At 37.5% G+C, this 27,397-nt stretch overlaps 2 protein-coding genes across 4 annotated transcripts in view; both read left to right on the forward strand.

The window, feature by feature from the left end:
• Positions 1–10,397: 10,397 nt before the first annotated feature.
• hes2.2 (hes family bHLH transcription factor 2, tandem duplicate 2) lies at positions 10,398–11,237 on the forward strand. Its single transcript, XM_016286332.1, has 3 exons — positions 10,398–10,587; positions 10,690–10,777; positions 10,882–11,237. The coding sequence occupies exons 1-3, from the start codon at positions 10,405–10,407 to the stop codon at positions 11,199–11,201; spliced, it is 591 nt and encodes a 196-aa protein (XP_016141818.1). The 5' UTR covers positions 10,398–10,404; the 3' UTR covers positions 11,202–11,237.
• A 1,582-nt stretch (positions 11,238–12,819) lies between these two features.
• Positions 12,820–27,397, forward strand: part of acot7 (acyl-CoA thioesterase 7) — a 67,883-nt gene continuing 53,305 nt past the window's right edge. For 2 of the 3 annotated variants that reach the window (XM_016286296.1, XM_016286297.1), the window contains exons 1-3: positions 12,820–12,978; positions 16,409–16,526; positions 17,130–17,286. In XM_016286296.1, the coding sequence (XP_016141782.1) occupies positions 12,899–12,978; positions 16,409–16,526; positions 17,130–17,286 (355 nt within the window). In that variant the 5' untranslated portion in view covers positions 12,820–12,898. Of the gene's footprint in view, positions 12,979–14,881; positions 14,992–16,408; positions 16,527–17,129; positions 17,287–27,397 lie in introns of those variants that run through there. The other variant, XM_016286298.1, reaches the window with a different exon arrangement.

Here is a 27,397-nt window from a genome sequence, read left to right on the forward strand (position 1 = left end):
GGAAGATGTAAAAAAAAAAAAAAAAAAAAAAAAAAATATATATATATATATATATATATAAAATTATGTTATATGGAACATTCAAAGTTTTACAGATGAAACTTCTTATTTAAATTGGCTGAAAATAACATATAACGTTAAACAAACTGATGGAAAAGAACATTATTACCTCATATTGCTTATGGTTACTATAAGCTCCTGACACATCACAGAACCACATAGAAGTGAAATTGGTTAAGAAAATATTTTTCATGATAGTTAAAAAAGAATTGACCAATGCAAAAGAGATTCGTGTCAGAATCTGTCCATAGTATTTCAATAGATTGTCTATGTTAAATATGTTAAAAAGGAAATAAAGACCTAGCTGTTTAGGGGATTTTTATTGTTGCATATAGGTTTTGGTGAGTAGCTGCTGATCCTCTTGAGGGAGGGGGTTGGGTTTGCTTATTGAAATGCTTGGGTCGAGTGAAGCTAAGAGAATAGAGGACAATGAGTTTGTCACGCCCATGGACTGCCCCTATGTTGCTGTCTTTTGTTGCGCTCCCCGTGATCCAGTTTCTCCCGTGTTCTTATTGTGTTCATTTGATTCAGGTGTGTCTCGTCTAGTACCCCTCGTTTAGTTCAGTATTTAAAGTGTGTTCTGCCCCTTGTTTCCTGACCGGTGTCTAACGTCTATTCCCCTGTGCTACGTGTGTGTTCCTGCCTGTGAGTCTTTATTTGGATAAATAAAGATTGTTCTTTGTGATATACTCTGTCGTCTCCGCACGAAATGCATGTCTGTAGAAGAAGAGTAAGCAATTGGGGGATTTTTTTGTTTTTCAGAATTTATATAATGAAGCTTGAATTTATGTCAAATGCAATGTTTACAAGTGACTACTGAAAACTTTTAAGAGAACACATAGAATTAGAACACCACAACATTAACCATTGTCTTAAAGTTTTTTTTTTCAACTGCTTACACACTAAATATTTACTTGTCATACAATTTCTGAAACCTGACACTCAAACAGCAGAACCACACACCAAATCTGCAAAACCATACACTAATTGTTGGCCGTTGACTCAGTTTTCAATTTCATAAAAACACTTTTTGCAAAACACAACACACAATTCTCTATGTAACACAAAAATCTAACAGGAATTAATATTATGGCAAAGGTGTTTGCAAATGTTTGCTTTTGAGATGTGTTTGTGATCTTTTGAATGCAGTGCTTCATTTTACAAGAGATGTGAGGCATTTTGCATTTTGTGTGTGCAATTCTTGGATTTGTGAGCAAAGTTTTGAAAAAAAGAGGCAAAGTTTCGAAAAAGTCTGTAAGCAGTTGAAAAAAATACTGTAATACATCATAGTATGACAATGAAACCAGAAAATGGACAAGTACACCAAGTTTATACCAAACTGGCAGAATGTACTTACTGAGAACCTTTCATCAAAAATGATTCAAACTAACATGTAACAGTTAACTGTTAAGAGTTAACAGGGTTAAGACTCTGTAAAAAGGATCAAAGTTAATAATTTAGACAGATGATTCATCATCCCTCTATACATGAAGAAGTAACGGCACGATATGAGGAACTAAATAAAGAAATACTAAATGACATGACATTATGTATTAACAGGGGAAAACACTTTTGGAAATGAATATTCTGTCTCTTGGCAAATTGAAATTGCTCCTGAAATTGGTACCATGAAGCAATTTCAGGCTTGGAAAAACAGAAACAAATCTTCAACATATGGTCAGCCCTTTCAAAAAACATATACAAGCCATCTGGCATGCAGCGTGAGGAAATATAGAGATGCAAACAACATTCAACTCTGCCTTTTCATAGATTGGACTCCTTTTTGTTTCAATTTTATTATTTTAATGAATTATGAAGAACTGGTGCTATATTTATTTCAAAATCTCACAATTCAATGTTATGAGAAACACATATTCAAAACGATTCATATTGGAAATTGTTTGGCATGCACAGTATCAACAAGATGACAAAGGCTGAGTATGTCCACCATTTCATGCTCAGACTATAACCCATTATGACTCCTGATCATCTTTGGGCAGAAATGTGGACAAAAAAGCTAAATCCAAGCAAAAGCTCATTACTGTCAGACTAAAGATGCAGAACTCACTGTTGAAATATGGGTGAATTTATCTTCAGATTCAAATTGTGGTATGATAAAGCAGTCACACTTTATTTTAAGGTCCAGTTCTCTCTATTAACAAACCATTAACTACAATTTTTGCCTCAATAAACACCTAATTTTCTGCTTATTAATAGTAAAGTAGTTGTTAAGCTTAGGTATTGGGTAGGATTAGGGATGTAGAATTTGGTCATGTAGAATAAATGCTTTATAAGTACTAATAAACAGCCAAAATGCTAATAATAGACATGCTAATAAGCAACTAGTTAAAGCTTTAAATTACATGAATAAAATTCTATAATATAAGTCCAGGCAAATTTATACTACATGTATATGTTGTGAGGAGTCAGAAGAGTTTGGATCCATGTGCAGCTTTATTATAGAGTAGTAGTCAGACAATACTGGGTTGATCAGCAGCAACAGCAACAGTAGAGGCAAGGCAGAGTCCAGAGAACAGGTAGGAGGTCTATATATACAGTAAATATATATATATATATATATATATATATTGTGGGTGTGGTCAGATGCAGGTGTGTGGGTGTGGTCAGTCCCAGGTATGAGGGATGATGGGAAACGAAGTCCAAATGGGACACAGTCAATATTCGGGAGAAGGTTCCCTCTGGTTGTGCGGAGGAGGCGGTATGGGAGCCTCTTCTGTAACAGTATACAACAGGGTTCCTCAATAGGCAACCCGCGGGCCACATCCGGGCCCGTGAGAGAAAAAAGGTTGGCCTCCGCTAATTTCAAATAATGTGGCATGAAGATTCAAACACAGCATCAGAAAGCTACATTAACTTACATCGTGTCTACACTGGACACGAGCCGTGCGGCGCGGCGCGACGCAATAAAATACAATAGAACTCATTATAATCAGTGATGCTGTCTTGGACGCGGCGCGACACGACAAATCCCCGACAGGAAACTGCTGACTCGTTCTATTTATAACGTTCTGACATACTGACACAACGTTCAAATGATTTGCAATGCTTTGTCGCGTCCAGTGTAGATACGATGTGACAGCAAAAACACGGGTGTGTAGAAAAGAAAAGTGGACACGGAAAATAGATGATTCAAATGTGAATGGACTGAACAGTTCTGAGTGAGTGATATCTTTGTTATGCAATACACGCGTTGGTTCGCAGTGAGTTCACAGTTTTAACATACAAGTTTGCTTTATTTTCAAGATCTGAGGTAAAATATCTATTGTTGCTTTCACTATGGCTATAAAGATAACGCAAAATAATATTCAAACTCACATTAGACACTTTTAACATTGAATAAAGCACATAATAATTACCTGAGATTATCACTGTCATATTTTGTATGTTGTTCCTGCCGTATGTTGTATGTTGTTCGTGTCGCTGTCGCGGTGGTTAGGACAAAAACTACATGGAAAAGATACTTTTTATCGCGTCGTGTCTGGTTGGGACACACGGTGTTACGGGTTGCCCCCCCCCCCCCCACAAAAAAAACTCTAAGCATAAAAATATTAATACTGACAAATCTAATAACTGAATCTGCAATTAGGGAAAGTGGACAGCATGGTAGACACGGAGATCCAGATTTTTTGTTTGTTCATTTGTTTTTAATATTCAAGTGCTTCTGTAGCTATCTAATGCAAAAATGTTCATAACTGTTTGAATAAAACAGACTACTGGGGGGAAAAAATCTGAATATTCATCTTGTGACCATCTGTGATTATTTTAACAAAAGCAACAGTAATATAATAATTGTAATAATAATAACAATTATACATACATACATATATAAGTCAGTGGCCCTTGGCTTGGTATTGTTGGCAGAATTCGGCCCTCGGCGAAAACTAATTGAGGAACCCTGGTATACAATATATCTACAAGTCTTGAATTTAAAATAATATCTTTAACTGTGTAAACGCACCAATTATCCTATTCCGTCTTATATCTAACAATAAGGAACAACAGTCCATGAAGTGCAAACAATGAGTAATTATTGGGCAGTATAGCTACATTTACATCATTACATTCATGGCCTTTTACACATGCTCTTTTATTTTAACCTACAAAAACACAGTGCACATTTCAAAGCCACTGATATAATGTTAATATACCAACCTATTGAAGTACTGAAATCTGTTTTGTACCTTTGTAATACACTGATAACCACCAAATGCAGGTGGTGATGAGAAAGTCACATGATGAACCAAAGCCCATCACAAGCAGCTTTTAAATAATAACATATCTAGAAGGTGCACAACGTCATTCACACAGACACTAAACACCATCACGGTAACACACATGAAACTGAAATAATGCAATAAACATTCATTTAACAGCATTAGGTGTAACACACAACCCTAATATACAAAACTGATAAGAAAAAAACTAAGAAGAAACATAGTTATTTCAACAAAAAAACATCAAATTTGAAATGTAACGCAGGGAATTCTGGGAATGTCAATTTACGGTTATTCACTGTAAATTATATGGTATTTTTCACTTCCAAAAACGGTATACTACCGTAAAATTAATGTCCAATACATGTAATTTCCAATACAGTTTTTCACCGTATATAATAGGGGAGTTTACCGTTAACCATTTAACAGGTTTTAAATGCAAACATCCACCATGTTGGATGTTGCTAAAATTATACTGTTAACCTATCAAAACCTGCAGAAATTATGTCAGATGATTCCATATTGACTCCTGGTCTTCACTGAGCATATTGGTCTCTCTATAGGGTTTAACTATAATTCCCCCTACAAATATGCATGCTAATAAGCAACTAGTTAATAATGAATAGTGTTCCCTAATGTAGTGTTACTATATTTAAAAAAAATCTTAACGCTACAAACATTTATACAATCTCAGAAACTTTGTTTTAACAGTTTTAACCAGACCGAAGGTTGAAAGATTATAATTTTCTAAAATGTGACCTTGGAGCACAAAACCAGTCTTAATGTCACGAATCCGGTCCATGAACTTTCCATTTCATTGACTCTCGCACTACACAAACTGTTGCATAGCACCCCGGACTACATTTCCCATCATGCATTGCACTGATTGCACTCAGCACGAATTGCACACACCTGTTTACACTGATTGCACCCAGCTGTTTCATATCACTCCCTCACTATTTAACACTCACTCTGATCCCTTCCCGCTGCCGAGTATTGTTTCAGCGTTTATCACTCTCCTAGAGATAGCTACCTTACGGAGCCCTTGTCATTGCCTTAGCCTTAGCCCTAGTCATTAGCCTTAGCCTTAGCCCTAGTCATTAGTCATTAGCCTTAGCCCTAGTCATTTGCCTTAGCCTTAGCCTTAGCCTTAGCCTCAGTCTTCTCGGTTTCTGATCTTCGCCTGGTTCCCTGGATTCACCCCTTTTGTCTTGCCCCTTTTGATTCTGTCTGCCGATCGTCGACCTGCGCTAGCCCTAGGACTATTCTTGTGTTTTGCCCACCATATACCTGTCTGCCATTATCTGACCCATGCCTGCTGTATGACCACGTCTCTGTCTTCTACAATAAAAAAGCTCTGCGAATGGATCTGCAAGTCTCACGTCTCGTCAGCCCCGTAACACTTAAGTCGCTTGGGTATATTTTTAGCAATAGCCAAAAATACATTGCATGGGTCAAAATTATCGTTTTTCTTTTATGCCAAAAATCATTAGGATATTAAGTAAAGATCATGTTCCATGAAGATATTTTGTAAATTTCCTACCGTAAATATATCAAAACTTAATAATATGCATTAATATGCAGTAATATGCATTGCTCAGAACTTTATTTGGACAATTTTAAAGGCAATTTTCTCAATATTTTGATTTTTTTGCACCCTCAGATTCCAGATTTTCAAATAGTTGTATCTCCACCAAATATTGTCCTAACAAACCATACATCAACGGAAAGCTCATTTATTCAGCTTTCAGATTATGTATAAATCTGAATTTCAAAACATTTACCCTTATGACTAGTTTTCTGGTCCAGGGTCACAAATGGTATAAGGCGTTGATAATGTCAAAACTGCTGTAACACGTGTAGCTTATACACAAAAGAAAATAAAGTTGAGGCAGACAGTGAATGCAGACAGAAAATGAAGTGAATCATTCAAGAGTGAACCTGCTGAATTGGTCAAATAAAATTTGGTTGTACCAGAAAAACACAAATCTTAGTTTTGACCACAGGTTAAGAAAGGACTGGCTGGCTTACATTTCCCATCACCATTTATGTTGATAAAAGCATTTGAATTAGTAAATAGCAATACTGAATAGTATTATATAGACTAATATAAAGTTCATTTAAATGTATAATGTAATAATATACAGTGCCCTCCACTAATATTGGCGCCCTTGGTAAATGTGAGCAAAGGCGGCTGTGAAAATAAATCTGCATTGCTTTATACTTTTGATCTTTCGTTCAAAAAAATTCACAACATTCTAACCTATCATTAAAACAATCAAGAGTGCGGGGAAACTCACATTATGAAATAAATGTTTTTCTCCAATGCATGTTGACCACAATTATAATTTGTCACCCCTTGAAATTCTTATGAGTAAGTATATTCCCATCCATATTTACATTTTATTTTAGCACACCAGGGTGACTAGGAGCATAAAATTTTCCAGCCATGACTTCCTGTTCCACAGGATTATACAGTGGGTACGGAAAGTATTCAGACCCCCTTAAATTTTTCACTCTTTGTTATATTGCAGCCATTTGCTAAAATCATTTAAGTTCATTTTTTTCCTCATTAATGTACACACAGCACCCCATATTGACAGAAAAACACAGAATTGTTGACATTTTTGCAGATTTATTAAAAAAGAAAAACTGAAATATCACATGGTCCTAAGTATTCAGACCCTTTGCTGTGACACTCATATATTTAACGCAGGTGCTGTCCATTTCTTCTGATCATCCTGGAGATGGTTCTACACCTTCATTTGAGTCAAGGGAAAACAAAGGTCAAATTCCCTTAATCATCACAAGAAGTAAAACCAAAGAATATAGTTCTGATGTGCAGAACAAGATTGTTGAGCTTCACAAAATGGAAAGAATTGGCTATAAGAAATATAGCTAAAGCATTGAAAATCCCCATTTCCATCATCAAGGCAATAATTAATAAGTTCCAGTTAACGAAAGATGTTGAAAAATCTTCCTGGAAGAGGACGTGTGTCTATATCGCCCTAATGCACGGTGAGGAGGAGAGTTTGAGTGGCTAAAGACTCTCCAAGGATCTCACAGCTCTGTTTGGTGTAAACAGGGATAAAAAAGTACCCCATGTCCACGTTTTAATATACTTTAATGCTGTGGGCCTGCTTTTCTGCTGGAGGTCCTTGACATCTTGTTAAAATGCATGGTATCATGGATTCTAGCAAATACCAACAGATAAAAAAAAGTCTAAACCTGGCTGTCTCTCCTAGAAATCATATAATGGGTTGGACAACCTTCCATCAGGGCAATGATCCAAAACAAACATTAAAATCAACACAAAAATGGGTCACTGAGCACAAAATGAAGCTTCTGCCATGGCCGTCCCAGTCCTCCAACCTGAACCCTATAGAAAATGAGTGTGGTGAACTAAAGAGGAGAAGCACCAACATGGAGCTGTGAGTCTGAAGGATCTGGAGAGATTCTGGATGAAGGAATGGTCTCTGATCTCTTGTCAGGTGTTCTCCAAACTCATCAAGCATTATAGGAGAAAACTCAGACTCATGTTATCTTGGGAAAAGGACGTTGCAATAATTGGGTGCCAATAATTATGCCCAACGAGAACTAGAGAAAACCATTTATTATGAGATTTCCTCCCCACTTTCTGTTGCTTTACTTCAATAATAGGTTAGCATTTTGTGATTTTGCTTTAATGAAAGATCAAAAGGATAAAGCGATGCAGATTTATTTTCACAGCCGCCTTTGCTCATATTTACCAAGGGCGCCAATATTAGTGGAGGGCACTGTACATTTAGTATAATATGCATTACTATATAACATAAACTATTTCACTAATATAGATGCCTTTTTAAGCTTCTTATTCCTATGCTCTTTACTTATAGTATGGGAAAAAAATACTCTGGAAGTCAAGGGGGACCATCAGCTCAGCTGTTTGGTTAGCCACATTCTTCACAATGTCTTATTTTGTGTTCACCAGCAGAAATAAATTCATACAAGTTTGGAACAACTTTAAACCAATTCTATATAAAATCAGCAGTCAGTGTTGATGGAATAAGATCAGTGAGCAATTATCTATATGTGCCAGAAATTCTGATAGACAAAGACCAACTAATGAATAAGTAAGAATAGAGTCTTAAAATGCTAAATATCGTTAACCGTCATTAGTAACCTCCCCCACTCCAATTCAAAGGGTTTTCGAGCAGGGTTTTGTGCATCTAGCTATAGGCTCATCTTACTCGAATTTGCTCCTTGAAACTACCTTGTTCCCACGTACCGGAATGAGTTTAGACAAAAGGTCTCTGTGTGAGTGTACGCTAGATGAAGGCACAGATGGGGCACCCAAGCTAAAATTCAAAAAGGAACAAAAAGAGTTGTAACTGAACGCATCTTAAGTGAAACATTGGCTGACACGCTCCCTAAATAAAGGACCCACGGGGGAACTGGGCGCGTGCAGGGCACGTACTGATTACCAAAACGACATCGCACTCTGACGCTCCCTTGTGTTCAGTTTATCATTCGCTTACAGCGCATAAAACAATAGTGAAAAAATATATATATACAAAAAAGAAACTGCATATCAATAGTTTCAAAAACGTATGCATTTTAAATATGTTGATATGTTTTTCATTCCCGGTTATTATCATTAATCCTTCAGTCTTTGGTTTATTTTGCACACGTTCTGCATTAATTTACATAATATTGCTACATCTGTTATAAATTCTGCTACAAGACGCGTCTCAAACAACAGGATATTAATGGTGCTTTTATATTCACCAAAGATGTTCAATAATATATGGAAGCGACGGTGACACGTCTGCGCGTAAAATAACTGAATCCCTTTTGTTTGACTATTTGTAATTCAAAACCATTGGCGTGGCGCATGCAGATGGGTCAACGACGCCAAAAAAATGCTTTTAAAAAACAACGAAAGACTAGGAACTTCAGGAAAGATGTGGGGCACAAGTTACAGCATCATTAAAGGGGGTTGGTAGAGGCCATCTGGAGACCTCTCCATGACGCGTGCTGGACGCGTGGATCCCTTGGGGCTCCGAGGACCCCTAGCTGAAAATATTTGACAACCTATCAATGCTCAAACGTCCTTTTGCGTTTTCATGCAGTTAAACAAAAGTTCAACACAAAGTATCCCATACAACTGACATGCGTACGCGAACGTACATGGGTTTTTGCGTAGTTCGCGTCCCATATTGCCATAATGTAAAGCAAACAAATTAATGTGGATTCTATGTGTAAACACAAACGCTATACATTCAAACAGTGTTTGTTGAATGCAGTGCTCACATATTGGTTTGCATGGCAGATTGTCGGTCTGCTGGGGGACGAGTGCACTCAGCCCCTCCCCATAAACGCCCGAGGTACAGGTGTAAAACCCGTCATCATAAGAGGAAAAAAACAACAACTATTGTTCATCACAATTTACAGACAGATGTTACGTTAAAACGGCGTGGCTTGGGAATCTGTCTGTTTAATTTAAATTATAAATGCTTATCCCGCCCTAAACTGGATCCCAACGCCGTGTCCTTAATGCGTCACCAGCATCCCTCTTCTTTTCATTAACATGCTTTCTTCTCCAGCATTTATTTGAAAGAATAATAATAATAAAAATATTGACGTTGTGGTATAACATTAAATGATAGATGCAAATTGTTCCAACACAGTTTTCAGACTTTTCTTTTATTCTGTGTTCAGTGGTGAAAAGCAGACGTGGAGAATGGCTATTCAATATGCGTTAATATATCTTAAGTTTGGCTAAATTAGTAAAATAATACATTTAAATAAACTACAGTAGTGTAAAAACATTCAATTGATAAACTATAGTAGTGTATAAACTGACTGTCAAAAAAAAGGTTTGGAATGAGCAAAAAATAAAATACATCGGATATAAACCAATATATGTTGGTTTATAAAAAATTGATTTAGAGACGAGTATAATTTATACACGCTACAGACGCGTCCTTTTGTTCTTCAGTCTAAAGTTATTTGAGCAGAGGAGTTGTCTGAGGCGTGGGGGCGTTTCCATGACGCGCCGGACAGGAATATAAACCCTGCGCGCAACCTCAGTTCTGCACAGACGACCTCTACTCTCAGCAAGCTCAACATGACTCCTAACGCCACTGCTGTATCTGCTCTGACTTATGCGCCCCGCACCGTGGCCATGAGAAAAGAAGCAAACGAACTGAGAAGAACTTTAAAACCCTTACTGGAAAAAAAACGACGAGCGCGCATCAACGAGAGCCTCAGTCGATTAAAAGCGCTCATTCTCCCTCTCACAGGCAAAGATGTAAGTTCTTTTCATAGAATAAACACGCTGTTTTTGGATAGTCTGTATGAAGTGCTCGTGCGTTTTACGTTTGTTCTTACCGTTGCCTGTTTTTCATTTCAGAATCGCCGTTACTCTAAACTGGAGAAAGCTGATATTTTGGAGATGACCGTCAGATTCCTGACTGATATTCAATCCATTCCGTCTAAAGGTCCGTTTTCTTCGGATACCTTTTCCATTTCATCTCATATTATGGTCGTCTGATGTAAAATAGCTTCGAAGCAAACTAAGTTGTATGTATATTTCTGTTTACAGATAGCGCCGATAGCTTTAAAGAGGGGTACGCAGCTTGCCTCCAGCGCGTTCCAGCGCGCCTTCCGCAAACCGGCCTCGACGCAGAAACCCGCAATCGCATCAACGAGTTCATCGAGCATTCAGTGATGCCCAAGACCCCAGCCTGCCAGAACTGTTGTGCACAGAGCTCCAGAATGATGACACAAATCCAACAAAGACTCCTGAATTTGAAATCTAGCAGCTCAAGAATCGTAACCCCGGAAAAAAGCGACGCTGCGATTCCCAGTCGACCTCAGCCTGTGCCACTGATCACCGATGCCAAAGTCTGGAGACCTTGGTAGACCTACCGTAAAATTGACTGCTGTTATGATCTTTTAATGCAATTGTATATATTTGCAAACTGCGTAGTCTCTTGCAGTTTTTTTAAATTTGATGAATAGGTGTCATCAAATCACGTGTGAGTATTGTATACTTGGTTTTCCAGTCCAGTGTACTGTATAGTAATGGCACAGACCCGTTCAAATCGTTTAGTTTTCATAAAGATCCTGCGCGTAACCTGTACATAACGTGGTTAGATTTACGCCCTTCTGCGGGTTAAATCGTCGGTGGCTCTTGAAAACGCCTAAGTAAAACCCCAAGGGTTGATAATTGTAAGATATTTGCACTTCATACTTTAGTATTCTGGGTTGGTGCAGATGATTTAAATGTAAGCACTCTGTGTTGTTGTTCACTGAAATCTCTATTTTAGGAGAGGTGCTATTTATTTCCCTGTTTATACATTTATGTGTTGTGCTACTACATTTATGTTGATACACTTATGTGTTATGCTACTTTTTATAATAAAAGTTGTAGGCTACCCAGCTGGTTTCCTTGCGTTATTCTCTCTGAACAAATGAAAATAACAGAGCTATAGCGCGCATATGCACAATGGAGAAACGCGGGCTTACTATCAAACATAACAATGCCATGGATTTGGGCGCGCAAATGAATACAGATGTGTGGTATAGCGTGGTGATGCTCTATAGGCCTATAATCACCTATAATTAACCATGTTTTTTGGCGTATTGATTGCTGTTCGTATAACCACAATTTAACTACAAATACCATGGTTAAACTATGGTTAGTGTAGCAAAACCATGGTTCATTTGTGGTTGCAATGGTATAACTACCAGTGTTGGGGGTAACTCATTACAAGTAACGCGAGTTACGTAATCAGATTACTTTTTTCAAGTAACTAGTAAAGTAACGCATTACTTTTTAATTTACAAGAGAATATCTGAGTTACTTTTTCAAATAAGTAACGCAAGTTACGTTTTTTTTCCAATTTATTGATTAACAGCTCTCCTGTTCCCATGTTGAGAGAAATCAGATGTTACTGTAGTTCTAAAATAAATATGAATATGCATTAATTCATCTCACTCACAAAAACAAACACAGATTCAGTATTCCTCAAAATGAATAAAAATAATGCAACTCAGAATATGACGCAAACCTGCAATAATGAAATGTTAAACAACACAAATATGCTTTATGTATTTAATCCCATTCTATTAATCGCGCGCGGTCACATCGTATGTGATGACCTCAACAGTGATGCTGATGCAGAGCATTGACAGGAGCGCGAGGCTATGTACAGTAGGTCGTCAGGGCATAATTTATATAATTCAAGGCTTAAATAGCGTATATTAGATTCGGTTACGATAGTTTAGAGAAGAGGATCCTGTAATAACGGGGTGAATAAAAAGTAGAAAATGAAACCGGCTGTCTGCGTGATATTTTCTTAGCATGGATTTTTGCGCTCATTTGTTAATCGCTTTGTTTCAGGATTAAATGTTGGTTAAAACAGCATGGCTAGCGCAGAATGCTCTTGTTTTTCAATGCTCAAGATACTGCCCTCTTGTGCTTGTAAGTGGCAAATGACACCATGGAGTTAACCACGTGAACATTTCGTGAGACTCTTGTCTGTGTTTGTTCTTGTCGGTGTGTTTGCGACTTTGCGTAAATCTGCAGATCTTGACTTACATGTTACTAGCTAATAATGGCGCTGAGACAGAACCAGCTCCTCCAGCATCTGTGGAAACAAAACTGGGTGGCCCGAGCGCGGAACACTACATCGAGGTCTGTTCTTCTGCAGGAAACATTCTGATGCTAAACAGTCGTTTAACTGAGTTGATTCCGGTGACTGGTACCTGATTTACAAATGAAAATCCGCTATGGTAACATAACTTGAGCTGCTGCTAACACCAAGCGACTGTGATTGGTCCGTCCCGATCAGCGCTGAGAAAAGAAACAGCTTTCACGTGACAACACTAACTTTGTGCTTCAGCAAGCATAGGTATGGGCAATAGCAATAACAACAACGAGAGACTTTAATAGTTATTTAATTAGTACGTTTTACAAAATACAGCTGTACAGAGATTTAGACAAGACGATTGTTTTTAACTTGTACCAACCAGTAGGCCTTTTTAACGTTTCAGGGCACCACCACATCCACCTCTAATAGTTGTCTTGTAAACTGACAGACAGCTCTGTTAAATCTCTACCACAACTCTTTTTACATATGCTTATGTGTAAAAAAAACTGTATATCTGATGTTATGATGTACAGTGTTGGGGGTAACACTCTAATAGTTGTCTTGTAAACTGACAGACAGCTCTGTTAAATCTCTACCACAACTCTTTTTACATATGCTTATGTGTAAAAAAACTGTATATCTGATGTTATGATGTACAGTGTTGGGGGTAACGCATTACAAGTAACGCAAGTTACGTAATCAGATTACTTTTTTCAAGTAACTAGTAAAGTAACGCATTACTTTTTTAAATATCGGAGTTACCCCCCACCCATTTTTCCCCATTTATTGACTGAATGCTCTCCTGTCCCCATGTTGAGAGAAATCGGGAGTAAGATGTTACTTTAGTTCTAGAATAAATGTGAACATGCTTTAATTCATCTCACTCACAAAAAACCCCACAAAAAAACAGATTTAGTTTTCCTCAAAATGTATAAAAACAGTTAAAAGCAACTCAGAATATGGCGCAAGGCTGCAATAATTAAATATGTTAATTAATAGAAATATCCTTTATGTATTTAATCCCATTTTATTAACCAATTTGCTGCTGACCTTCGATGATCCAATTCAACCGTACTAATCAGCAAAAATTACACAAGATAAGCTAACATTTCTTTTTCTTTTTTAATTGCTGAAGAGTGTTGAACTTTCTTCTTCTGCGTTCGACTGTACAGATGTGAATTTACTTTTCCTTCAGCCTGAGGCTTTTGGTGTGAAAGGGCTTTTATATTTGCCAAAAATAGAACTTTTTATATTAAAAGGAAACAAGCAAGCCCGGCCCAGATTTAAAAAGTAACGCAAAAGTAACGTAACTAGTAACGTAATTAGTTACTTTTTTAGGAAGTAACGCAATATTGTAATGCATTACTTTTAAAAGTAACTTTCCCCTAATGTAGGATTTCAAATAAATACAATAAATATGAGCAAAAGATTTTGGCCTCAGCTGTTCATCACTTGACAGATTGGAAGTGATCTTTATTTAAATCAAAGTGGGTCTTTTGTGCTCCATGTCTGTTCTGTTGCGGAGTGAATCAAGAATATATTGGGATAGCTTACAACTGGTGGTGGATGAGGAGATACCCCCTGACAATGTAAAGCGCTTTGAGTGCCTAGAAAAGCGCTATATAAATGTAATGAGTTATTATTATTATTATTATCTAACCCCAAAATCAAAACTTAATGTTATTATTTTACCTAAAGAAATTGAAGCCAGATTGTGTTTTTCCCCCTTTGAACTGTGACTTTATTTTCAAGAATTTTCCTAGAAAAGCTGAACTCATTTGAGTAACAGGTGTTAGACTATTAGTTCTGTTCATTTTAGTGAACATTCTGTGTGTTCTAGAGCCTTACATATTCAAGGCAAAACTGTGTGGACTGAAGGCCTGCAGAATTTGAAGGAAAGTGGGTGGAGTCTGAGTCATAAGTGATACGTGTGCAGTGATGGAGGAAATGACTGAAAGACTGTCCCTGTTGCGGATGCACTCACTGTTGTGTTGGGAACTTCTCAAGTCTCTGTCGTCTAACTTTTAAGGAGTCATGGCGTCTCATGAGCTCAGCAGGTAGAGTTGTCTAACGAACACGTTATCGTACTCTTTTAGACAGACTCTTAATTTCATACTTTTCATTCATAGACACACATCCTTATATTGTTCCAAACTTTTGGATTTGTGTGTTTGTAACATTGTGTTTGACATTGCTTTGTATGTTCAAGAAAATAATTCAGCGAATTAGTAGTTTGTTGTTTCATGGTGGTTTTAGGAGAAGTTTGTTATGACATGTCAGTTCAAAATTTCTCACCAAACTGGTCGTGTATGTAATCATGTCTGTTTTCATTTATGATACCATTAGACAAAAAAGCTGAGTGATACAAACAGCAAAAAATTCCAGTACTGCTAGAATAAGTATCAGCACTCTGGAAACGCTGCTCTCAGCCAATCGAATTTAAGGACATGAACTAATATAAATATTATTACTGGCTATAGTCATTCTTATGGTCAAGTCAACTGACATTATATGGATCTTGTGTCAGTGTGACCTATGTATATGAAATTAACGCGATAGTATAGTTTGGTCCCACTTTATATTAGATGGCCTTAATCACTATATGTACTTACATACAAAAAAATAGATACAATGTATTTATTGTGTCAATATTGTATAGCAAAACATGGTAACACTTTATTTTACACTTATTATTATTATTTATATTATTTATTTTGCACACCATTTCCCTGTTTAATACTGTAAAGCTGCTTTGACACAATCTGCATTGTAAAAAGCACTATATATAAATAATGGTGACTTGACTAGGCCTATTTTAAGGTGTCTTTGTTACACATGACATGTATTTACTATTATAATAACAATAAATGAAGCATAATTACATGCACGTATACGTAACCCTAATCCTAACCTAACCAAGTAGTAAGTACATGTAGTTAATTAATATTACTCAGTAGTTAAATGTGTAATTACATTGACACCTTTAACTAAAGTGTAACCCAAAACACATTTGCTGTTATTGAGGTGGGATACGGGTGGTTAAGGACAGGTTTGGTGGTATGGCTAGGTTTAAGGGTGGGTTAAGGTGTAAGGGATGGGTCAACAGTGCAATTATAAATGTAATTACAGAAATTAATTACAGATGTAAACATGCAAGTATTTTTTTTTCTTTTTAAAGAGGTAAAATGTAAAAACATTTATGTACACAATAAGTGCATTGTATCAATTTAAATGTGAGTACATAGTGGTTAAGGCCACCTAATATAAAGTGGGATTTTTTTTTGATGATTTGTGAGCACTTAGTCGTTTAACATAGGTGAGAAAGATAAGTTAAAAACGTATACTTAGGGATTTAAAATATACAAAATGTCGGTCTATATGGCCAATACTGAATATGGTTATAAATACACTATATCATGCATCCCTATAAAACCTGGTGATTATATGCAAAGTTTTTTTTCTTTAATATTTCAGGATCATGCGTCCTGATGATGCCAATATTGTTGGCAATGTTCATGGCGGGACTATCCTAAAGATGATTGAGGAAGCGGGATGCATCATTGGCACACGCCACTGCAATACCCAAAACGGGGTGAGTTTTAGTCTTACGGTCCGGAAAACAAGGCTTTTAACACTGGAACCTCCATCGTTTTATATATATAAAGTGTGTTGTGTTTTTCTAGAACAGATGAACATGATAAAGATGTAACTGAACATTCTGATAGATTTAATAAGTGATAGATGAAACTCACCTAACCTGTCAAAAACTGAACTGTTATATTTTACTGCTAAATATGAAGGGGAAAAAAATAAACATGGGCATTTTAAGTCCATTTTCATTTGCTTTTTTTACCACAGATTCTCATTACATTTATTCAAAACAATATTTTGCTCATTACTGTAATGTGAAAAAATATATATATTATTTGAATTATTTATGTCACAGTAGTATAAAAATACTTAAACCTTTAAAATATTGTGTATATATTTTGTCTTTGACCCTGATTCATGCATGCCTTCTGCTTAAAAATGTCCATTGTCCTGTGTAGCCAGTAGAGGGCTCTGCAAAAGCATAAATGTAGCACAATGTACACACAGTTCAAATATACTGTATATGCAGCTACTGAGCTGTAGTATCCTGGTATACTAGTAATGCATAAAGTGCAATTAAATATCAATTACTTTTGGCAAATAGGACCGCTGTGTAGCTGCTCTGGCCCGGGTGGAACGCACAGACTTCCTGCACCCAGTGTTCATCGGTGAAGTAGCCCACGTCAGTGCTGAGATTACCTACACCTCCAAACACTCGGTCGAGGTGCAAGTCAATGTTCTCTCAGAGAACATAGTCACAGGTCAGTGAGCGGTCATAAAGGATTGTCTAATGGAATAGTTTATCTAAAAATGCTTTGTTTTTCATGTTCATGCTGCAGTTTTCCATACAAGGAAGCCTATAGTGAAGGAAGGAGTAAAGAGCCTCAAACGATAAAAGTATCATTACGGTAGTCCATATGATAAATGCACTGTATTTCAAGTCTTTAGAATTCATATAGCGATTTAGTAACAACACAAAGTTGTTATTCATTAAAGGGGTCATATGATGCGATTTCAAGTTTTTCTTTCTCTTTGGGGTGTTACAAGCTGTTTGTGCATAGATAAGATCCCTAAAGTTGCAAAAACTAAAGTCTCAAACCCAAAGAGATATTCTTTATAAAAGTTAAGACTCGTCCACTCCCTCCTAAAATGCATTGTTCTAACACGCCCCCACATGTCTACGTCACTGTGTGGGAAGATTTGCATAACTGCCCAAATGTTCACGCAAAGAAAGACACTTTTATTCTCGCTGTAGTATTGTTGCCGCCGCTGCCATGTCGTGAAGATGCTGTGTGTTTCGTTGTAAAAGCGAAACTACTTTGTTTGGCCTTCCAAAAGAGGACACGACTAGAAATCAGTGGTTAAGTTGCATTTACAACACTGTTCCAGAACAGTTCAACCCAAATATTCAGATGTGTGCAGCGCATTTTATGGAGGACTGTTTCCTGATCCTGGAAGAGTAGACTACAATGCCGGCTGTTCTGACTCACAGCCTGTAAGTACGTTTTTTTATAATGAAAGGATTTGCCACTGATGATTCAAACGCGAGTTTAATGCAGACATGGTTTTATGTTTACGCGGCGCGATGCAAAGCATAAAAATACAGTATAAGTCATTATAATCCGTAATTATGTCCCCACTGGATGCAACAAATGCCTCGTTTATAATGGGTTTTAATGCTTTTGTCTCGTCGCTCCGGCCGGACATGGCATCACAGTATGGTGAGGGGCGTAACATTTCCGTCACACACTTGAGGTATTCGGCCAATCACAACGCACTGGATAGCTGGCCAATCAGAGCACACCTCGCTTTTCAGACCGATGAGCTTTGTAAAAATCGAGGCATAGAAAGGCGGGGCATAGATAACAATAATGTACAGTATGTGGAAAATAATGTGTTTTTTTAACCTTAAACCGCATAAACATTTCATTACACCAAATACATAAAAATAATGTTCTTTTTAGCAACATCATATGACCCTTTAAAAATATTCACCTCAGCCACAGCTCTCATGCCTCATTCACAGTTTTTGCATAATTGAAATTGGCAAGCCATGAGACATGTGAGGACCAATGGAAGTCAATATGATTTAAATAAAACCTGACATGATGCATCTTCACCTCTACTCATTCAATCATTAAGAAAAGTGTAAACTGTTGCCCTGAAGCCTTATGAAAATATTGTTCTTGTTTTGTTTTTTACATAGTAATAAATATGTAATCCACAATTACTGTGTAACATAAATCACAATAGATTCAACTAAACAAGAACATGAGTCTCTAAATGTGAAACCTATACTGACACAAACGACAAGGAGTTTTGTTTATAATGATAACTCTACAATAACGTCTTCATGAATTGTACATGAACTGAATTCATCAAAAGATTGCATCAGACATCAGCCTGCATGAATAATTGAGATTCCATTGAAGCTGATTAATACAGGTGTGGATGGATGTCATTGTGTACATTCATTTTTCTGGGTTAAAGGTCGGCGTTTATTTTTCAGGAGTTCTGTGTCAAAGTTCAATGTGGTTTGGGATGCTGCCAAATGCGTGAATGGTAACATCTTGTGGTCTATCATGTTATCAAAGTAAAATGAGCTTCAATTACTGATTCACGTTGACTTCAGAAGTAAGAATTTATCATTTAATTTCAAAACTGGCCAAACAATAATTGTCCTGTTTAATACCGTAAAGCTGCTTTGAAGCAATCTACATCATATAAAGTGCTATATAAATAAAAGTGACTACACTGAAAACATTGGGCACTTTGCCATATTCATATGAGTTAGACAGTTTATCAGTACCTACAATTATTTCAAAAGCTGATGCTGCATTATCCCTCTGTCTCTGATCTCATCTCAAGGTGGAGCTATAGCTCAATAAAACTAATCGGAATATAATGTGATTCTAACTTTAGACTCATATGGTGTTTTATCATAAAAAACAGACATGATCTACTTAAGATTTGATTATTTGAGGGATTATTTATCAAAGACAAAAAAAGCAATATAAGAGAAGAAGAAACAGTGTGTCTGAAACAAAAGCACTATCCCCAAGGCACATGTTGTTACCACAGCAACAGGGTTGTCATGTGGCAAAAAGCGATCCAGCTCGGTGTGGGCGAAGTACCCAGTCAGTAGTCAGTAGTAGTGAAGGAAGTGACTGCGGAAGTCGTTACACCTCTGGACTCGCTCCGCTTCGGAGTGGCCACATTTAAATGCTTGCAATGAATCAAATACAAGTAAAAGAACATTTGTGGGTCATACGTCACTCGAAAATCAAAAGAAAGAAATAATATGTGACCCTGGAGCACAAAAGCAGTCTTAAGTCGCTGGGGTATATTTGTAGCAATAGCCAAATTAAACAACTGTTTCATTAAAGCTTTTTTTTTTAATTATTCCTTGACAAGCAATACCTGTTTTCCATAATTCATTCTTTGTAAGCATCAGTCCACGCGATCAGGGTTTCATTCTCACACACTGCACATTAACCAGTCCTTGTGCTGTTTTAAGGCAGCTCTGTCGAGAGGTCTCAGGCTGTCTCAGCGCTGCCCCTTTAAAGGCTCGTGCTGAGCCGCGGGGAACCGCGTGGAATGGGGGCAGACTTTATGTGCTTCTGTCATGTTAACTTAACATCACGCGTCACCAACACAGGCAGCAGTTGCAGAGCTGTGCTGTACCTGCATAGGAAAGCAGTCTACTCTGCAAACGCTGTGTCTTCCTCCAGAGTTTAAACTTAACATGGAGCAAAACCTAAACAACTGTTTCATTAAAGCTTTTTTTTTAAATTATTCCTTGACAAGCAATACCTGTTTTCCATAATTCATTCTTTGTAAGCATCAGTCCACGCGATCAGGGTTTCATTCTCACACACTGCACATTAACCAGTCCTTGTGCTGTTTTAAGGCGGCTCTGTCGAGAGGTCTCAGGCTGTCTCAGCGCTGCCCCTTTAAAGGCTCGTGCTGAGCCGCGGGGAACCGCGTGGAATGGGGGCAGACTTTATGTGCTTCTGTCATGTTAACTTAACATCACGCGTCACCAACACAGGCAGCAGTTGCAGAGCGATACCTGCATAGGAAAGCAGTCTACTCTGCAAACGCTGTGTCTTCCTCCAGAGTTTAAACTTAACATGGAGCAAAACCTTTTCTGTGCCAAAAAAAGCCAAACCTACATGTATATACAAACAAAAACATATGCAAGTGCATTGCTTGTCAAGAAATAAATGCAAGCATGCATCCAAGAATGCAAATGAACCATGGCCTGGAAAACACTGCATTAAGATGCCCTCATTCCTACACACTTTGGGCTATTATTGGCTGGCTCCATTAAACTAGTTAATAATAAGTGCATAATAGCAACAGTAACTCTTCCCATAGCAGATGTGGACAGTATTAGTTAGCTGTCAGGGTAATATCCTGGTCTCTTTTTCCAAAATATACATATATGATATATAATCTTCAGCTTTACGTAGCATCAACATACAGCAAAGAAGCAAGGTTCTGGGGGAAAAAAACTTTCAATAAACCTTTGTTTCCTAGTCTGACACACATTTAAAGGATGCATTTGTGGTGGTTTATATACATGTGTGAACTCAGGCTAGGCCATCACATGACTCTTCTTTTGGGTTACACACACACACACACACACACACACACACACACAGACAGTCAGGGCCAATCTTGTCAGCCTGGTCTCGCTCACACTCCTCAGGGGTCTCCTGCCTCTGAATGCAGGGGCCGTGATGATTGCATCGGCAGGGCTGCCATCTACACACACACATTATACAGATGCAAAATCCCATTAGAATGAATGCATTTTCTGTCATTCCAGCACTCTTTCTATATTAAACTCACTTACCTAGCTGTCTAAATGAGGATGTACATTAGACTTAATATGTTTTCAGACACCTAATTACGTTATTTGCATCTGTAATTTAATAAATTTTATTCATGCATAAATACAATATTGTATTTATATACAATTTAACGACAATCAAGGGCTTTACATATGCTTTAGTACATTAGTCGACACATGAAAATAAGTGAACTTCTTTAAAGCATGTCAAAAGATTATGAAAAATATCATTTAAAACGTACTTTAAAGTAAAACTTTCAATTGAAAGTGTGTCATTGAGGTGTTGGAAATGCGCAATGGCATTTTATCATCAGCACTTGTGGCAATACAGAAATTCACTTTCAAAAATATTATATCTGCACTGCCCTTCAAAGTTTGGGATCGGTAACATTGTTTATGTTTTTTAATGGAGTCTTTTATGCTCATCAAGGCTGTATTTATTTGATCAAAAATACAGAAAAAAACTGTAATATTGTGAAATATTATTGCAATTTAAAAAATTGGGTTCCTATTTTAATATTCTTTATAGTTTATTTCTGTGATGCAGTGCTGAATTTTCATCAGGCATTTCTCCAGTCTTCAGTGTCACATGATCTTTCAGAAATCATTCTAATATGCTGATTTATTATCAGTGCTGGAAACTGTTCATTCATTTTTGTGGAACCGGTTTTCTTTGATTCTTTGATGAATGAAAGTTAAAAAGAACAGCATTTATTCAAACTAGAAATCTTTTCTAACAATATGTCACTTTTTACTATATTTTTTTATCCATTTAACACATCCTTGCTGAATAAAAGTATAATTTCTTTAAAAAAAAAAAGAAAATGAAAGAACAAATTTACTGACCTCAAACATTTGAATAGTAGTGTAGATTGTGACACAACATTTCTATTTTGAATAAACACTGTTCTTTTTAACTTTTTTATTCATCAAAGAATTCTAAAAAAAGTATCACAGGTCCCAAAAATATGAAGCTGCACAACCGTTTCCAGCACTGATAATAAATCAGCATATTAGAATGATTTCTGAAGGATCACGTGACACTGAAGTCTGGAGTAATGATGCTGAAAATTCAGCTTTGCTTCACAGGAATAAATTATATTTTAAAGTACATTAAAACAGAAAACTGTTATTTTAAATTGCAATAATATTTCACAAAATTAAATTTTTTTCTATCTTTTTGATCAAATAGATACAGCCTTGATGTGCATAAGAAACTTCTTTAAAAAACATAAAAAACCTTACTGATCCTAGACTGCCGTTCAAAAGTTTATACCTCATTTTATCAAATGTACAATTCACATAAACAACTGTCCTGTATACTTCACGTAGTTTAAAATCTATATTAAACATGAGATAAGTTCATAGGGTGAGTGAGGGTTGGCAGAGCCTTTAAAGGCAAGTCAATCTCTAAACAAAGTGTGCAATCACTCATGTTTCTGTACACAGCTGTACTGCACAACATCTTTCCTCTTCGTATCTGACCAGTGGGTTCATATTGAAACCAGTAATTAAAGTGTTGGCTGGCAGTAATGGAAAATCTGAGATTGTAATCAAGAGCAATCTACTCTGGTAGACGTAAATCACTGAAAAAACATTTAGATTATTTGTCCCAGACTCCGATATAGTTAACATCGAAAGTTAGCACAGTATTAAAGTGTCTGTCTATTTACAATGAGAATACACATTTTAATCATTAGATGAAAAAGCCTGAGTTAACAGTGTACTAAATCAACATATAAAACCACCATGATTCAAAAAGTTGTTAGCTACATAGATGTTTGTTGCTAAGAGACAAATTTGTCAGATATATATAGGATCAGAGTGTGACTAGTTCCGTCTACACTGCAAAAAGCTTTAAAAAGCTACTATTAGTATACCCTAGTATAAAAGCTTTCCATTTCAGATAAATGCTATTCTTTTGAACGTTCTATTCTTCAAAGAATCCGGAAAAAAATGTATACAACTTTTTTCAACATTGATAATAACCAGAAATGTTTCTTAAGCAGCAAATCAGCATATTAGAATGATTTCTGAAAGATCATGTGACACTGAAGACTGGAGTAATGATGCTGAAAACATTATTGCTGTTTTTGTTGTATTTTGGATAAAATAAATGCAGCCTTGGTGAGCAGAAGAGACTTCTTTTAAAAACATTAACAAATGTTACTATATTATATTATATTGTATTATATTATATTATATTATTCTCTGCTCTGTCATACACTAGACCTAGATTTTACCCTCTACTAAGTAGTTGAAACTCATAAGGTGAAAAATGTCAAATCCTTTTACAATTAAAGTTTTGGATTCTATATTGTATATTTGATACATTTTCAGACTATCTACTTCAGAGCAGTTCTGAGTATAAAGCTGTTGAATGGCTGATAGTAAGTCTACATTTTATGCATTTACTGTAAGACAATATTATTCAAAATTGAAAATGATATATATGATATCTTGTCCAGTGAGGAGCTATTTTTTGCCCATGAGTCTTTGCTAGTGGAAAACATTTAAATATCCTGCTGTGTAGAACCATTAGACAAGCTGCTGTGGAAACCAATTAGAGAAGCCATTCTCTCGCCATGGTAGCGGCAGAATCCCTGCATGGTTGTCATAGCAACCGGCTTGTCTGGATGACTTCAACAGAGTGTAAAATGCAAATGCTTTTCCCAAATGTAGTCTGTCAGAATTAATCCTCCTCTTTCTGCTGAATTGGTACAATTCAGTCTTAAATTATTTGTTTTGTGTTCATAGAATGTAGGAGAAACAGCTCTCATTTATCGGGCATATTATTCTCTGTATTGCAACCTTGTAACACCTGTCAAAATTGGGTATCAAAATAGGCAGTGTCTGCAGCACCATAACACTAACTGTCTAAGATTATACAGTGTTTTGTAGCGTAGGCATTACTGAGAATACAACACTGTTACTATCATTTGGAAAATTTTAAGCTTGTTAAACATCAGGATTCCCTGTGTTTAAAGGAGACATATTGTGTCGTTTTTTTTACAATATGTATGTAAAGTCTCAGGTGTCCCCAGAATTGTCTGTGAAGTTTCATATCAAAATACCCCACAGATAATTTATTATATAATTTTGAAAATGCCTATTTTGAGTGGAAGTAGAAACACAATGTTTTCGTGCATGTCTCTTTAAATGCAAATGAGCTGCTGCTCCCCGCCCCATTTTCCCCCTTTTCCTTTACAGCTGATATGTCAGATACTCTCCTAAAAAACATCTGTTTGGTTTTAATTACCATGTCTATCACGCTGAATTTATGAGTTTTAAACCATATTAGTTTAAACTTCTGATAAAGGGTTTTCTCCAAAGCACGCACACAGAAACGGCGGTCACATGGCATGTGAGTACTAAACTAAGCTCTCTTTTGTGTCTTATTGCGCTTGAACTGTCAGATACACACAAGTTTATGTTAAAACATGCATACAGGGCATCCTAGGGCAACATGGGCTGCAGCCCAGGGCACCGAACACTAGGGGTCCCCCGAGTCAATTCTCTTTTGCATTTTATATAGGGTTGCCAACCGTTCTGTATAATACGGAATCGTCCTGTATTTAAGGCATCAGTTTGTCCTGTATTTGCAGGCATACGCCGTATAACCAGACCATACAAATAACAAATAAATTATTCTTTTTCCAAAGCATTGTTTGAATTGCGAACGTAGCACTGCAAGTTTGCTTTGTTAGATCAGTTTGGTCGAATGCAAAGACGTGATTATTGATTGTAAAGACAACATCCAGCTAAAAAACATACTATCTACCTTTTACTATTTGCAATAGTTGTACAGAGGCTATGGAATAACCTTTCTTTATCTGTGAAAGCTTCAAATTATGTCTATGAGTTTAAAACAAATTTAAATCTTATTTTCTTACCTTGGCTTTTTAAACTTTGTATGTTAAATTATCTTTTGAGTTTACTGATGTTATTCTTTTTACTGGTTTTTATTTTATTTGTACAGCACTATGGTCAACTGCTGTTGTGTTTATCGGTGCTTAATAAATACAAATACCTGTATTCTTGAATTCTCCTCTTTCGCATCACCCGAGGGCGCCATTATGGAGAGGTTCACAACGCATGTGTGCACGTTTGTAAACAACGCATGCATCGTGATACTCTCCATAATGGCACCAGGGTGACGCGAAGGAGTAGAATTGTTGAATAAAGTCATTATTTTTGTTTTCTTTTCGCACAAAAATTGTTCTCGTAGCTTTGTAAAATTGCGGTTGAACCACTGATGTCGCATGGACTGTTTTACCAAAGTCCTTACTACGTTTCTGGGCCTGGCAACATTTCAGTTGTGTTGCTGTCTATGGAGGGTCAGAAAGCTCTAGGATTTCATCAAAAATATCTTAATTTGTGTTCTGAAGATGAACAAAGGTTTTACGGGTTTTGAACGACATGAGGGTGAGTAATTAATGACAGAATTTTCATTTTTGGGTGAACTATCCCTTTAAGGGGTAGTAATATTATAATAAGATCCCCTTACCACATCACGGGGGGAGCGAAATCTGAGCGACTCATTTTTTTTTTCAAGCTTGCAGAGAAAGGCTTATCAAAAAAATTACTGGGTTGTTCTTTTTCACATTTTCTGGGATGGTAGATGCACTGGGGACCCGATTATAGCACTTAAACATGGAAAAAGTCCTCATTTTCATGTGTCACCTTTAAAATTAATGAATTAATTAATGAAAAATTAAATAAATAAATAAAACGTCTCGGTTACGTATGGTAACCCTCGTTCCCTGAAGGAGGGAACGGAGACACCACGTCGGATGACCGACGAAATTGGGATCTCGCTTAGAGAGACCAATCCGTTTCGAGTGTAAACTAAACAAGCTAATGCACATTGGCATGCGATTATTGCATCCCTCTACTTGGAACAGGGACGTTACGGAAGCTCCAACCTTCCCGGAGGAGGTTTCGGAAGCAGTACACATATGGGCATTCCTTAGGTGCATATGGAAGAATGAAGGTGATTTTAACCCTCTTGGAATGGCAGAAGTCTGCCGGGGAAACACGGGCTCAAGGCTATACCGTGGACTTTACACATATGGGATCCACTTAGGTCTTACATATGAAACCCAGCCTTCTACCGGTTCTCGAGGATTCAACGAGTGAAGGCCTGGCGCCGGATGCTCCGCCACGTCTGGCTGCCGAGGGGACGGAGGAACTCAACAGGGTCTACTATATGAACTCTCTGGAGTGGTTTTTGCAAGCCGACCCGAAGCCGGGGCCTCTCAGTGCTTCTACCCATTTGAGGTGAAAACACAGGAGGATACCGGCTCCACACGAAGGCTATAGAATCTAGCGAATGTGTTAGGGGTCGCCCAGCCCACAGCTCTACAGATATCCGCCAGCGAGGCGCCACGAGCCAGCTCCCAGGAGGATGCAACACTTCTAGTTGAGTGAGCTCGCAACCTGAACGAGCAGGGTGCACCCTGTGCCTGATAAGCCAGGGTGATGGCGTCCACTATCCAGTGGGCCATCCTCTGCTTAGAGATGGCATTCCCCTTCTGCCAGCCTCTGTGACAGACAAGAGCTGGTCTGAGGTCCTGAAGCTTTGCGTCTGGTCTACGTAGCACCTTAAGGCGGCCTCCGTGACAGACAAAGAGCTAGTCTGAGGTCCTGAAGCTTTGCATCCGGTCAACGTAGCACCTTAAGGCTCGGACAGGACAGAGCAAAACTAGGGCTGGGTCTGACTCCTCCGAGGGCAGCGCTTGGAGGTTCACCAGCTGATCCCTGAAGGGAGTAGCGGGAACCTTGGGCACATAGCCGGGCCGAGGCCTCAGGGTTACCTGGGAATCAGCTGGCCCAAACTCTAGGCACGAATTGTTGACCGAAAATGCATGCAGGTCCTCTACCCTCTTGATGGAGGCCAATACCAGCAGGAGCAAAGTCTTCTTTTTCATTGAAAGGAACTTCATCTCAACCATCTACAAAGGCTCAAATGGGCCCAGAGGGAGTGCCATGAGCACTAGAGTCAGGTCCCAAGA

The sequence above is a fragment of the Sinocyclocheilus grahami genome, unplaced genomic scaffold (assembly GCF_001515645.1).
Source record: "Sinocyclocheilus grahami isolate Dianchi unplaced genomic scaffold, SAMN03320097.WGS_v1.1 scaffold208.1, whole genome shotgun sequence".
In the NCBI taxonomy this organism is placed as follows: domain Eukaryota; kingdom Metazoa; phylum Chordata; class Actinopteri; order Cypriniformes; family Cyprinidae; genus Sinocyclocheilus; species Sinocyclocheilus grahami.

What these genes read in the sequence shown, in the direction of transcription:
- hes2.2 (XM_016286332.1), top strand. Translation starts at nt 10,405, where the DNA reads ATGACTCCTAACGCCACTGCTGTATCTGCTCTGACTTATGCGCCCCGC. An exon ending in TCCCTCTCACAGGCAAAGAT is followed by an intron (nt 10,588 to 10,689) that starts GTAAGTTCTTTT and finishes TTTTCATTTCAG; the next exon opens with AATCGCCGTTACTCTAAACT. An exon ending in TCAATCCATTCCGTCTAAAG is followed by an intron (nt 10,778 to 10,881) that starts GTCCGTTTTCTT and finishes TTCTGTTTACAG; the next exon opens with ATAGCGCCGATAGCTTTAAA.